Source organism: Coregonus clupeaformis, chromosome 10, assembly GCF_020615455.1.
Source record: "Coregonus clupeaformis isolate EN_2021a chromosome 10, ASM2061545v1, whole genome shotgun sequence".
Lineage (NCBI taxonomy): Eukaryota > Metazoa > Chordata > Actinopteri > Salmoniformes > Salmonidae > Coregonus > Coregonus clupeaformis.
The window spans coordinates 44,596,060-44,610,881 of NC_059201.1; the positions used below are offsets into that span (position 1 = coordinate 44,596,060).

Below are 14,822 nucleotides of genomic sequence, written 5' to 3' on the forward strand. Positions count from 1 at the left end.
CCAGTTTCCATAGTAACAAGCTCCATCCTGGCAAGGCTGATACCAGAGCTGCAGAACTCTGCTAATTGGGGTGGGAATGATGCCTAATTGTATCAAAATGGATGCATTCTTTACCTTTACACAGTCTGCACATTCAAACATACAGTAGCTGTTCCACAGGAATACACATAGATAAAAAACATCCTGTAGCCACCTACACCCCTCTGTCTAGTTTGGAATATATGCAAGATAATGCATTCTGAAGAATAGACATCACAGTGCATAGATATCACTGAAGATGCTTATAAATACAAAGACAGACCCACAACACTGTCCACATACACGTCCATGCGTTTGTCCTTTGCTCTCTTCCTCTCACTCTCTCTGAGAAAAGTCAGAGTGAAAAAGGGGAGATTGTCGCATGCATTTTTCGCACCCATTCCTGTCTGAGCTGGATCCGAGCGAGGGGAGCTGTGTGAACTGAACAGTAATGACTGCAGAAGGGGCAGAACCTCTGAAACACTGTGTGTGTGTGTGTGTGTGTGTGTGTGTTATCATGTTTAAAGGGACTGCTGCTCAGCCAAACTGCTCAGCCAAACTGCTCAGCCAAAGGCTTCCACTTTGTTAGACATTAGCTAGGTTTCCATCCAATTGGCGACATATTTTTATAAGAATATTCTAAAATCGACATAACAGCAATATGCGCATTCCCCCCTCCCCCCCAGGTTTTGGCATGTGTGCTCTAGCCAACAGGCTACCTACCTACATGATGATGAGATTATTATGGATTTATTTGTCAAACGGCAGCCAAGCATCGATCATCATGTCACTAGAATGAGACCCTCTATATTTATTGGAAAGGAGCAAGCTCATCACCTTGCACTTTCACCACCCTGTGAAGTTCACCATCATTTCTTTCATCTGTAGCCTAATAAACTGTATGCTTTCCCAAGTCATAGCGGGAGAACCACACAACATATCGCATGCCCTACTCATAGTGGGAGGACCACACAACATATCGCATGCCCTACTCATAGTGGGAGGACCACACAACATATCGCATGACTCTAGATTTACTTAGATCTGATGGTTATTATTAATATTTGCCATAAACGGTTTCCACCACCAATTATTGCAAAATTCATTTTACCAACACAAAAAGATGCCACCTTGTCTAGCATATTCTGTTTTGTCGACATTTGGATAGTTTGCCGACAAATTTGCTGTTTCCATCCGACATGTACTTTACTCGCATAAAAAGTTTGGCTGGAAACCTGGTTAATGTTAACATCCCACTGGGCACACTGGTTGAATCAACGCTGAACCAATGTGGAATAGACGTTGAATTGCTGTCTGTGCCAGTGGGATGGATGATTTGAACTGTAAGGGGGACATACAGTGTCACTGTTTTATGTTCACAATGCATTTCAAATTCTTCTCGTTAAATTGTCTGTCCTCTGCACTGTGCTGGCTTCTCGTGCTTGGCTCTGATATTGAGCATTATCTAATACTGAGTTGTGATGCTGTCCCCTATGTTTCACATAACCAGGCATCAAGTTATGCTCCCACTGTAAGAATACATAGTGGGAGTCAGGGACTGTTTTGTCATGTTGTGTCAAATATCTCTTTAAAGAAAGATGACAATCATAGACACTTACAGGAAGGAAGTATCTACTGATAGTCTTTACATCTTTTTGTTTTGGTAGAATGATTCTGGACAATGTTCTGACAAGGTGAAATGTGTTTACTGCTATACTGTGACCACTGACCAGTATGTTTAAAAAGGTTAATGTAAATTTGCTGCTAGTCTTTGTGTTTTTTTCTTAAAGGGCACTTTATACATCAGTCTCTCTCCATCTCTGAATGAGTCACCCAAACGTCCTGTAGCATACAATAGCTTTAACTTTTACTAGTCCTGAACAAGAGGGTTTCTGATGTCAAAGGATTCATAAGTGTTATGTTTTAATGAGAAAGCACAATCAAGTTACTTTTTTTAATTTATCTTCTTTTTTTGATAACATATGAAAAACATACAATTTAGGAATTATACAAATGCCATTGAAATTGATGTTGGATTTCAGGGTAGTGGTCCATTTGAAATGCTTTGGTACATTATAATTCAATTCAAGAATTGGATTTGGAAATTGAATAGATTTGAAAGAGATGAAATTGATCCCAAACAGTAATTCCCAAACTGTCATTGTAACATACACAAATTCCAGGGAACTGAAGGAAAAAAAAGATTCAAGACTTTCTGACTTTCCCCACCTCTTCTTCTACTGTTGTTTGTAGGTCTCCAGGCTACTATTTGTTTTGTAACATTTCTACCTGTTGACTTTCTAATGCTGTAAGTTGTTGCTGTATAAATGTTCTGTTGTTCGATCGATGCATGTCGTAAATTTGTAGCCGTGACTGGGTGTGAAACACATGCACAACGGCAGTTTACCTGTCCTGTAAAAAGTGTCTCAATGTCCCAAGATCTTTCTATTTCTTTTAGAAAGGCAACATTCCCTTGGATGACTGAAAATTAAATAAAAGTCTAATTAATTAATGGTTTGATTTTTGATTATTTACATGTATTACAGGCATTATCGAAGGCTTTTGCTGATACAAAGAAAAAGTTACATACTCTTAGAAAATAATCTACAATACCATTTCTTCGGAAGAAAGATTCTGTCCAACCAGAGAACAAAATTAGCCGAATCAGCCACATAATCAAGATTAAATTGTTGGCAGAGGTTTCATATCAATTGTTATGTGAGACACTGGTATGGGCCAGTCCATACGGATGCACACACAGCACTGTCTGTGCTGCTTTTTGATTATGCCTGATCCATGTGCTGTCCGGTCTGTCCGAAGCTGTGGATGGTGGGACAGGAGCAGGAGTCTAGTCTCCCGACACGCCTCCACACACCACGACACCTGGGGTTACCCACCGCCTGCCATTGCAGAGACTGCCTGCCACTGCAGAGGAGGGCAGGAGCAAGAGAGACTGTCATTTACTAGACAGTTTCTATATGAGGCACTAGTCTAGACTAAGACTGACACCTAGTGGCTGAAATCTGACTCTTCAAACAAGAAACCCAACATTGGGTTATTAGTATGTAAACATGATTTAAACGGAATGTCCTAATATCTTTACCACATATGTATAGCATCAAGCTCTCATTTTCTCTCCTCCCTCCTCCCCTCCTCCCCTCGTCTTACCTCTCCTCCTCGTCCTTATCTCCGTCTCCAGAGCAGTGTGTCTGCCCCGCAGCGAGGGCTGGAGGCTGGCACTCCACACAAACTTGGTGGCCCTCCTTCAGGTACTGCATCCAGCGGGTGTGTGGCCCCACACTACGCTGGCACCCAGGGGTCAGGGAGGTCAGCTGGAACTGCACACAGTACCTGGATAAGTATACACATTATACACACACACACACACACACCCACACACAATCACAGTACAGTGGAGGCTGCTGAGGGGAGGACGGCTCATAATAATGGCTGAAACGGAGCAAATGGAATGGCATCAAACCATGTGTTTGCTGTATTTGATTACAATTCCACTTATTCTGCTCTAGTCATTACCACGAGCCCGTCCTCCCCAATTAAGGTGACACCAACCTCCTGTGCGGTACACAACACATTCATATACGCACAGGGGTCAGAACATATGACAGGAATACTTTAGAAGGACACAAACACATAGACCGGATCTCTCACCCTTGGACATCATCGTTATCTGGGATGTCTCTCTTCTTCCTGGCATTGCCATAGTCACCGGTAGTGATGAGAGCCGGGACTGCAAAGACAACATCCATAATGACAAAACCATGACAACAATACCACAGCTTTAGCTCCCACACACACAACATGTTTTTTATTTAACCAGGTAGGCCCATTGAGGTCAGAAGACATCTTCTGCAAGGGAGACCTGGAAATGTAACCTTTACTTGAAGACAGAGGGATATCTGACAGAGACAAGAGCCCATTAAAGGCATATGGGTATGGTCCTTACCAGAGCCATTTAGATATGTAGCCTAAGGCAATATACACTGAGTGTACAAAACATTAAGAACACCTGCTCTTTCCATGACATAGACTGACCAGGTAAATGCAATGATCCCTTATTGATGTCACCTGTTAAATCCACTTCAAACAGTGTAGATGAAGGTGAGGAGACAGGTTAAATAAGGGTTTTTAAGCCTTGAGATAATTGAGACATGGATTGTGTATGTGCCATTCAGAGGGTGAATGGGCAAGACAAAAGATTTCAGTGCCTTTGAATGGAGTATGGTAGTCGGTGCCCAGTGCACCGGTTTGTGTGTCAAGAACTGCAACGCTGCTGGGTTTTTATGCTCAACTGTTTCCCATGTGTATCAAGAATGGTCCACCACCCAAAGGACATCCAGCCAACTTGAAACAACTGTGGGAAGCAGTGGAGTCAACATGGGCCAACATCCCTGTGGAACACTTGACACCTTGTAGTCCATGCCTGACGAATTGAGGCTGATCTGTGAGCTAAAGGGGGTGCAACTCAATATTAGGAAGGTGTTCTTACTGTTTGGTACATTATATGGCTGTGGTGCTTACCTAGTGATTTGCTGCATTGCCGGTGGTGGTTCCTGTACTCTGCACAGCCTGCGTCCTCCTCCACGCGTGGACAGGGTTTCCCCCCCGTTTTGGGGCTCCTGCAGGACCTGCCTGCTCCTTATCCGAACTGTGGCCCTGCAGGGCTCACCACAGCCAGACCACGCAGTCCACTCACTCACCACACAGGACACCGCTAGGACGGAGGGGGAGGACATGCAGGGCCAGCTCCAGGCATAAGCAACATATATTCTTTTTTTGGAACTCAGTCAGGGTCTCAACTTACTGTTGAGAGTTAGAATATTTGAATACACAAGGTGTAGCTTTGAAATTTGGTTGTGCGTCATCACTTTTGCTTTTGTTATGTCAGTCAATGACAGTCACTCAATTATCACTCACTAAAAATGTTTAGATTGGTAAGTTAGTCTAGCCAGCATGCCCAGGGGCCAGCTGCAGGTAGCCTAGTGGTTAAGAGCATCAGGCCAGTAACCTAAAGGTTGCTGGTTTGAATCCCCAAGCTGACTAGGTGAAAAACCTGTCGTTGTGCCCTTGAGCGAGGTACTTAACACTAATTGCTCTGGATAAGAGTGTCTGCTAAATGACAAAATGTAATGGATCTGACCTCCAGGGGCCACCATTGATTTTGTTAGTCAATCTCACTCAGATGTCCTTTTAACATGGCATAAGTCATGGCAAAATATGTAGAATGTTCTACTAAATCTCGCATAGGGACCCCAAAAGGCTAGACCGGGCCTTGAGGACAGGACAGGACAGGAGAGCATGAGGACACGGCAGGGGTAAATGAAAGCAAGTACAAGCATGACTCAATGGTAGAGTGCCCTGAGGTCAGGACTCTGTGCAGGCCAGTCAAGTTCTTCCACACCGATCTCAACAAACCATTTCCATGGATTACGCTTTGTGCACGGGGTCACTGTCATGCTGAAACAGGAAAGGAACTTCCCCAAACTGTTGCCACAAAGTTGGAAGCACAGAATAGTCTAGAATGTCATTGTATGCTGTAGCGTTAAGATTTCCCTTCACTGGAACTAAGTGGCCTAGCCCGAACCATGAAAAACAGTCCCAGAACATTATTCCTCCACCACCAAAGTTTACAGTTGGCACTATGCATTGGGGCAGGTAGTGTTCTCCTGGCATCCGCCAAACCCAGATTCGTCCATCGGACTGTCAGATGGTAAAGCGTGATTCATCACTCCAGAGAACGCGTTTCCACTGCTCCAGAGTCCAATGGTGGTGAGCTTTACACCACTCCAGCCCGACGCTTGGCATTATGCATGGCGATCTTAGGCTTGTATGCGGCTCCTCGGCCATGGAAACCCACTTCATGAAGCTCCTGACCAACAGTTATTGTGCTGACGTTGCTTCCATTGGCAGTTTGGAACTAGGTAGTGAGTGTTGCTACCGAGGACAGCCGATTTTTATGTGCTACGCGCTTCAGCACTCGGGGGTCCCGTTCTGTGAGCTTGTGTGGCCTACCACTTAGCGGCTGAGCCAGCCGCTGTTGCTCCTAGACGTTTCCACTTTACAATAACAGCACTTATAGCTCTAGCAGAGCAGAAATTTGACGAACTGACTTGTTGGAAAGGTGGAATCCTATGATGGTGCCACGTTGAAAGTCACTGAGCTCTTCGTAAAGGCCATCCTTCTCAAAATGTTTGTCTATGGACATTACATGGCTGTGTGCTCTTTTTTTATACACCGGGTGTGGCTGAAATAGCCGATTCCACTAATTTGAAGGTTGTCCACATACTTTTGTATAGTGTATGTGAAACTTACCTGGGCAGGCGAGTTCATAATCATGACAGCAGTCCAAAGTAGAGGTATAAGCCTGGTCGCAATAGCATGTGCCATACGAACGGTCAGCTCTCCATCCCTTACTGACGCACGACCGGTCGTGGCCGGTGCAGCAAAAACCCGTGTCCTGACACCCTGCCTCGCTCGGGACGAGCAGGAAAACTAGCAGCACGACACAGGAGTATATCCAGCGGCCGGTAACAGTATAACTGAACTGGGGCATGACTAATGGCATAGAGGAGTACTTCTGCGCGCGCCTTGCTTCTGTAGGACTTGGCACCGCGGCCAACAACCTGTAAAATCGCAGAGCTGTGTTCACACGCCGAAGTTGATACTAGGGGACTTTCGGATGTCGTTTATCTCTGTAATTCTGTAAAGTTTTTGACACAGAGTTTGTTCAGCCAAATATCCCATAATAATGGGATTCAAAGTGTAATCGGTCAATATGCTACAATCTCTGGCCTCTCAATGTCTTTTGTCAACCGCATGTCTCTCTCTTTCGCTCTCTTAAAGGGACAGTTAGTTTCTCTGACCACAGCGCTACCTACAAGGAAGCTCATTTGCCTCAAAACTAAATAAAAGAAAACAGTACAGCTGTGAAGCATAGGCTTCTCTTAATTTAAAATAACATGGTAATTAAGCAGGCTACTGTTTACTATATGGTGATTCTATAATTGCATGACATGTGGGTGTCCGTTTAACAATGTTAATGAATGATCAAGGTAGGGATGTATATGTGCATGCCTGTGAGCATCTTTACTTATATCCATGAGGTTTTATTATGCTAAGTAGCCTACAATGACAGTGACAGTATGTGTAGAGGAGGCCCCATGTCCATTTTCCCTGGCTAAATTAATGAGTAGCTTGTTTGCTTTGCACAGCCCATTCTTTCTACCCCTGTTGGCTTAAGCTGCCAGCGTTCCTGGTCCTTGTGCCTCAACATGTGAAAATAATGAATAATGATCAAATTCCTAAGGCCAGAACCATTCATGCAGCATGGAGCTTCCGTTCAGATACAAATTTCCCAGCTACTCAGTACTGAGTGTGTGTATGAGGACGTGTGTGTGCGTGGCGGGGCAGATTCCCAGGCATTGACCTGACTGCAGTGCCTCTCTCCACACACACACACACACACACACACACAGACCTAGATAGCGGCCCCATAGAAGGGCTCTGTCCTGGTGTAGTCTGGGAGTTCTATAGAACCTCTGCATTTACCGCTCTAATAAACACTGATCAGCTCTAACTGTCACAGACAATCCAAAGGCACAATTCACAGTCCAATCAAATGTTACTTGGGTAGTTATCATATTTAAATAAGCATGGCACATAGTAAACTCATTCAATGGTAAAAAAAAATAGTCAAATCTTTACATGGTACCTGTTGAAGGATTTGTATTCTGGATATTTGCACATGTTGAATAAACCACAAGTAAGCCAAGTAAGTTATTTGGATCAACATTTGGATAATGTTTATAATCTGAAAGCGGCTTAGAGTATGTTTTTCTTATACTGCAGTGAACAAAATGCTCCAGAGTGGCGCAGCGGTCTAAGGCACTGCATCTCAGTGCTAGAGGCGTCACTACAGAGCCTGGTTTGATTCCAGGCTGTAACAATTGTCCCAGTGTCATCTGGGTTTGGCTGGGGTAGGCCGTCATTGTAAGTAAGAATTTGTTCTTAACTGACTTGCCTAGTTAAAGAATAAAAAAACAGATGCCCAATGCAGTAAATAACACTAAATAGGGCCTATTGACCTCTATGAGTGGCAGAAATGTGCGTAGCTGCAATTACTCCACCTCCATCACTCTCAAACTACTTCTGTTCTTCTCTCTTTGTTTCTGTATCAAGCATCTTATCAGAGCTCTCTCTTGTTAACCATTAACACCTGGAGTTGAATCAGACACCAACACCCATCCAGCCGACACCACCACCACACAGTCTAGGATCAGTTTTGCCTTTTATATCATAATGAATAAGAGGGGGGACCTGATCCTAGATCTGCATTCCTTCTCCGAGACACTTTATGAATATGGGCCCAGATTATACTGTAAATTTATCAGCAGTGAGGTTTCCTTTTAAGGGCACCTTTCATCTCATTTAACGACTGACAAGTATGTTGACTAGCCTTTTAGGTCATGTACATTATCTCATATTTACATAGTCCAGCTTCTTAAATTAATTTTGCATTATAAGGTATTATCATAGTCCTTATCCTGACTCACAATATAAAAAACATATCAACTGCAAAATCTAAATCAAGATTACTGCATTGAGGAAAACATGGTTTGATTTGATTATCCCCACAGGTAGCAATATTGTAATGATTAAACTGACTCAGGCTTAAGGGCCTAACCTGCTATCTCACTGGCCTGAGCAGGACTTGGCTGGCTGGCACACCATCAGGCAGCACTACGTGCCAACAAGGCAGCCTGAGCTTTGGATTCAAATCACCTGATTTAGAAGCCAAGATTTAGACCTACTGTAAGTACCGCTGGACGTACGGCAAATGGAGGCTTTGATAAATTATTTGCACCGTTTCCAAGTATATCCCAACAGATGTCAGGCCATGCCAGCCACTCTGTAGTTTCATATAAAGTTGACCTGGTTCCAGTACTGTAAGCGAAGGCCCGTGTCTGTTAATGATTATTTATCTGACTGGGCCAGCCAGGTGTCATTCAAGGTGTTTAGTTCAGACATGATCAGACAACAACACCCTGATGAATAGTCTGGCTGACACCAGCTCTCGCTCTTCGCTGTGTAGTCACGTGGGTCATGTCAGCCAGGCTAGCTCCCCTCCCATAACACTCTGCAAAGTAATTACCTTAAATAGCCTTTAGTCTTTACATTCAGATTACCCAACCCTGATTCACGTGCATGCATTTGTGTCTTGTATTTCCCTTTGTTCAGTCAGTCGGATGTGTGTCTTAAATTCATGTTAGATGCTTAGGAGTTTTAAGGTTAAACAAGGGAGGTGGTGTTCACTTAAACAATGCAGGAACTTTATAGAAACATACTGTATGTAAGCAGGCAGGATGTAAGCATCTATACTGAGGTTTACAGTTCATGTACGCATAATCTTCTTATGACGTTCACATTTCATACATTCTGGCTAGTGACTAAACACTCCCCCAATACTACAGTACTCAACACTGTGAGTAAGTGATAGAGTTGAGAATAATTATTATCTATAACCTTGAACGAGTCCAGTATGCCTGCCATTTGTTGTCCTATCTTGTCAAGTGTGTGTGACGGAGGTGTGGGGTTGAAAGTCTATGTGCATGTTGATACTGTAAGTATCATATAACTATTAGACATAATGCCAGATACCTATTTTAATTATTTCTTATTGACAAAATCAATACTGTTTGTACCTTCATTTTAAATAAGAATCTGTTCTTAATTGACCTGCCTAGTAAAATAAACGTGTTTCTTATTTGCACATAAGAAAATTGGGCTGAGAGTTCCTCAGCCCAATTTTCTAAAGTAATAATGAACATGCAGTACATGGTGTACCTCTCAACAACAAAAATAATCTATTGGGGGCTCAAGGAGAATTTCCTTTGAACCTAATCCTGAAGGAGAGTGTTTAAATAAAGTGAGAAGGCAGGCCTGAGTCACAGAGTGGAGCAGCGGGAGGGAAACATATACCAGTTTAGATCTGCATCCTTAGCACTCTCACTTAGAACTCTCAGTACTCTCAGATACACCTTTATTTTATACCTTTATTTAACAAGACAGTTCAGAACAAAGTCCTCGCATCTGAGCACAACAGACCTTAGCTAGCTGCTTTCATACTTAAACGTAACACACACTGTACAGTCAGGACACCAAACCCCCAGGACCACTAGACAAGATGATCTTTCTGATGGACCTCCAGATGATGCTACTGGACGTGATCTACTTTATCCTGCGTGGATCCGTGCGGATCGTCTTCCGGCCGCGCACCAAGCCCATTGACGGCGAGCTTGTCCTCATCACAGGGTCAGGGGGTGCCCTGGGGCGTCTCTTCGCCCTGGAGTTCACCAAACACGGGGCAGAGGTGGTGCTGTGGGACATTGACGCTAACAACAATGAGGAGACAGCCAGGCTAGTGAGGGAGGCGGGGGGCAAGGCGTACCCCTACAGGGTGGACGTCACCAACCGGGTGGAGGTGTACCGCACGGCGGACAATGTGCGGACGGACCTGGGCCGTAATGTCACCATGCTGGTGAACAACGCCGGGGTGGTTGCCGGGGAACGGCTGATGGACTGTCCGGATGAGCTGTTGGAGAGGACCATGAAGGTCAACTGTCACGCCCTCTTCTGGGTAAGACTGCTGCTTCTACTGTTGTTACTCTGTAGGCCAGATAACACTTTATAGAACTGGGCCAGGGGACTCTTATCAGCTGGTGGAAGAGAGGGTGGCATGCGGGTATCATCCAACTGTAATCTCAGAACCCAGAACCAAATCTGGTGTGTGCTGGCCAGCTACTCAATTTGACATTTGACATATATGTTAATAGTCTGTCACAAGAGACTAATTCCACTGTGATACTCTGTAGTGATGATGACAGTTAAATTCTGTCCATATAGTAAATGTACCATATAGTTCTGTTGACGGTCAGGCTTTAGGATGTGGGGGTTGAGGATTCCATGACTTATTGTCATTGATGTTAATCAGACGGATTATTAAAATCTATAATTATACAGGCTCCCATCACCAGCAAATAGCATCATTTTGTACAAAGTTTGATATGCAATATGCAGTCATATCAATAATAATAGGTTTTATATACAAATGTTTCTGTTTCCAGGCTCTGTCCTAGCTGGCCGTGACCGGGAGACCCATGGGGCGGCGCACAATTGGCCCAGCGTCGTCCAGGGTAGGGGAGGGAATGGCCGGCAGGGATGTAGCTCAGTTGGTAGAGCATGGCGTTTGCAACGCCAGGGTTGTGGGTTCGATTCCCACGGGGGGCCAGTATGAAAAAAATAAAAAATAAAAAATAATGTATGCACCCACTAACTGTAAATCGCTCTGGATAAGAGCGTCTGCTAAATGACTAAAATGTAAATGTTTCTCAGAGCAGGATCCTACAGGCTGCGTTTACACAGGTATGCCAATTCTGATATTTTGCCACAAATTGTTTTTTTTGACCAATCAGATATTTCAGATATTTTGTCAATAATTGGGAAACATATCAGAATTGGGCTGCCTGTATAAATGCAGCCATAGTGATACAAGGGCTATAGGGGTAACATGAAGAAGAAAAACCTACTGGTATGTGAAAACAGACTATCAGACTATAACTTTACTCCTAAATCTTTGCATTGCGAAAGAGAAATTCCAAGCCGTTTTATCCCTGTGTACGTCAGTATTATCCCTCCCTATACGTCAGCTATAGTCAGACGTATACAGTGCAGTTTATTGTTCTTAATGTGTCACATGACACGTGTGAAATGTACAACTTTAATAAGTTCTTATCCCCTTAGCTGAGCGACAACACCCCATACAGCGAGCCTATTAAAGTGACACACACAGCCAATTAAAGGGCTAGGGGATTCCCTCCCTGATCCTCTTACAGTGGGGAACCGTAAGCCTGCTTCACATTAAGCAACTTTTAAGAAGCTTAGCTAGACAGAACTCCCATAAGGACTGCAGTACAATAATACTGCATCATTTTGCTCATTCAAAATGTTCATGGACTATTTAGATATTAATCTCATTATTTCTACTCCTGATAGTCAGTAATTGTGTTTATCGAATAACAGTCTCTGTGTATGTGTGTGTGTGTTTGTGTGCATGTCCACCTGGTTGTGTGTCCGTGATTGCCTGTGTGTGCCTGTCTGTCCGTGTGTGTACCTGTCTGTCCGTATGTGTTCGTGTGGACCTGTCTGTCTGTGTGTGTCCCAGATGGCGAAGGCCTTCGTTCCCCAGATGAAAGAGCAGAACCATGGACACATCATCACCGTCGCCAGCGTCCTGGGTCTCTTCAGCACTGCCTGTGTGGAGGTGAACCAGGGAGGATATAACACCTATGAGAGAATATGACTGATGTTTATTACTGTCTTGTTGCTGTTTATTACCGTAAATATTATTTAACTAAGAATGGTATTACTACAGTTATTACTGTGTAGTGACATAGGTACAAGGGTAACCTATGGTAAAGTGTAGTGTATCTTAGCCTCTGTAACTTAGCCTACTGTATGTATGTGTTACTGTGATGTTGTAAATGTGTTCATATTCACAAAGCATCTCAGAGTAGGAGTCCCTGATATACGATCAGTTTTGCCTTATAGATCATAATGAATAAGATTACATGGACAGGATGGACCTGATCCTAGATCAGCACTTACTCTGAGACTTCATGAATATGGGCCCTGATGTCTCAGTGGTGTTTCTGTTTGAGCCAGGATTATTGCGCCAGTAAGTTTGCGGCGGTGGGATTCCACGAGTCCCTGGCCCACGAGCTGCTGACTGAGGAGTTTGATGGAGTCAAGACCACTCTGGTGTGCCCCTATATTGTCGACACGGGCATGTTTGACGGGTGCAAGATCCGGTGAGAGAAACTATGGGCTGGAGAAAAGGCGGGACTAAAGAGGGACTAAGGGCAACTTTGTTGTGGGTCAATCACAGACTGATATTGCAGGTGTAAGCCTACCTCATACAATCATACACAGTGGTTTATCATTTGACACAGAACATAGGCTTACTACAGTATGTTTCAGAAAGTTGTAGTTGTATGTCTAACATTCTGATGTGGTGAAACTCTTTGCTCTCTGCTGCCCCCCTCAGGGATGAGGTAGCACTGTTCCTGGCACCGCTTGAGCCTAGGTACTGTGTGGAGCAGGCCATGAACGCCATCCTGATCGACCAACCCCTGGTTTGCATCCCACGCCTCACCTACCTGCCCGTCATCTCCCGAGCGTGAGTACACATTGATTGAATAAACTTTATAGATCACCCACTCACTTGTCTTCGCTAGCTCCTTGGAGCGGTGCGGAGCGCCTCGACATTTGTCTCTCCACAACCTCCTGTTCTGGGCCAGGTCCCAGGCTGATGTGGTGTTGAGTCCCAGGTTGTAGGTCTTCCTTCAGTTGGTCGGACCAATTGTTTTTTCACCAGCAGCACCCTCAGGTGCTCTGATGAAGGCATAGTGCCACCATTTCCCAATGTTCTTTAACTTGAGATTTCATTTGAAGTCATTGTCCTATATGGCAGAGCACCCAGCTAATAAAGCGAGATAGCGCACCTGTTACCCACTTTCACATCAAACATAGTGTTTGTACAGGACACCCTGACATGATACAGCCAGATTACCTTTGACCTGTGTAACTGCACTCTTCTTCCTCATCCTGCAGGCTGTTGCCGTGGGAGTCTAACGTGGTGACCTATCGGTTCATGGGGTCAGACAAGTGCATGTACCCCTTCATCGAGAGCAAGAGGAACAAGCTGACCAATGGAGGACCTACCCTGATTGCAGCTAACTAACTCTCCCTGTCAATTCAGTCTCTACAGATAAAATCTAAGGGCCAGTTTCCCAGACATATTAAACCGAGTCCTGGACTAAAATTCTCCATTGAGCATGCTTTTTATTCCAGGAAGAGGCTTAAACTGTGTCCAGGAAACAAGCCCTGTGTAGATAAAGACATATTTAATGGGATAAAAATGATAGAATAGGGAAATAAAATTGCCACTTTTTTCACACTATTCTGCCGACTCTAACTGTAATCCTCTCATGGCTGGCCTTCCTGTGAGTATGGTCCAACATAAGGTCAGTCTGCATTTGTAATATTATTATTCCCAGGTGGTTTGAGAAGGGCATCGCCAGCCAACCATGCCCCTCAACTGGTTTAAAAGCAGGCTGGCACCATCGGTCCTGTTCAGCACGCTTTAAGCAACCCTAGCTGTGCTGGAACCGTGCTGGAGAGGACAATGTGAAAATTAAATATCTGAGCCAGCACAGTATGGTTTGGGTCTGTACAATTGTGTGAAAAGGTTATATGTGCAACACCTCTGATTAGTGGTCCTCTGATTGCATGTGATGGAATGGAAGTAATGGTCATCGGCCAGCAATGAAGTCTTGCAGGACTGGGTGGTTGTACCATGTGTTTGACAGGTCAATAATAATGTGTCAGCCGTTTGTTTGGCTAACCTACCATCCTGCTGCCACAGAACTGTTTACATGGAGTAAAAACATCTACTACTGTCACAGTAAAAACACTGTGTGCCTGGTTTGTTTTCTGTCACTGATATCACATCTGTATAGGGCTAGACATGCTTTGCCAGAAACACACACGTCTGTCGATAGAGAGCACAAAAAAAGTATCCACCTTTCTCTATCCTCTACAATTTTCTCTTGGAACACATGAAAAAAAACAACTGATGGTTTTGTTTTGTTCGTGACAGCACACACGTTTTACTTACATTCCATGGGGAGCAGAGAGGTGGTTTGACACCGAGGGAGGGGGAGAGACGA

At 44.2% G+C, this 14,822-nt stretch overlaps 2 protein-coding genes across 2 annotated transcripts; one reads left to right on the forward strand and one right to left on the reverse strand.

Annotated features, from left to right (window-relative positions):
- Nucleotides 1-1,958: 1,958 nt before the first annotated feature.
- On the reverse strand, nt 1,959-4,074 carry LOC121575054 (somatomedin-B and thrombospondin type-1 domain-containing protein). Its single transcript, XM_041887860.1, has 3 exons — nt 3,688-4,074; nt 3,187-3,369; nt 1,959-2,943 (listed from the first exon to the last, which is right to left on the reverse strand). Exons 1-3 carry the CDS (start codon nt 3,837-3,839, stop codon nt 2,802-2,804), a joined length of 477 nt encoding a protein of 158 aa, XP_041743794.1. The 5' UTR covers nt 3,840-4,074; the 3' UTR covers nt 1,959-2,801.
- A 5,890-nt stretch (nt 4,075-9,964) lies between these two features.
- Nucleotides 9,965-14,643, forward strand: rdh20 (retinol dehydrogenase 20). The gene is made up of 5 exons (XM_041887859.2): nt 9,965-10,672; nt 12,257-12,355; nt 12,757-12,902; nt 13,139-13,270; nt 13,705-14,643. The coding sequence occupies exons 1-5, from the start codon at nt 10,220-10,222 to the stop codon at nt 13,832-13,834; spliced, it is 960 nt and encodes a 319-aa protein (XP_041743793.1). The 5' UTR covers nt 9,965-10,219; the 3' UTR covers nt 13,835-14,643.
- Nucleotides 14,644-14,822: the final 179 nt, after the last annotated feature.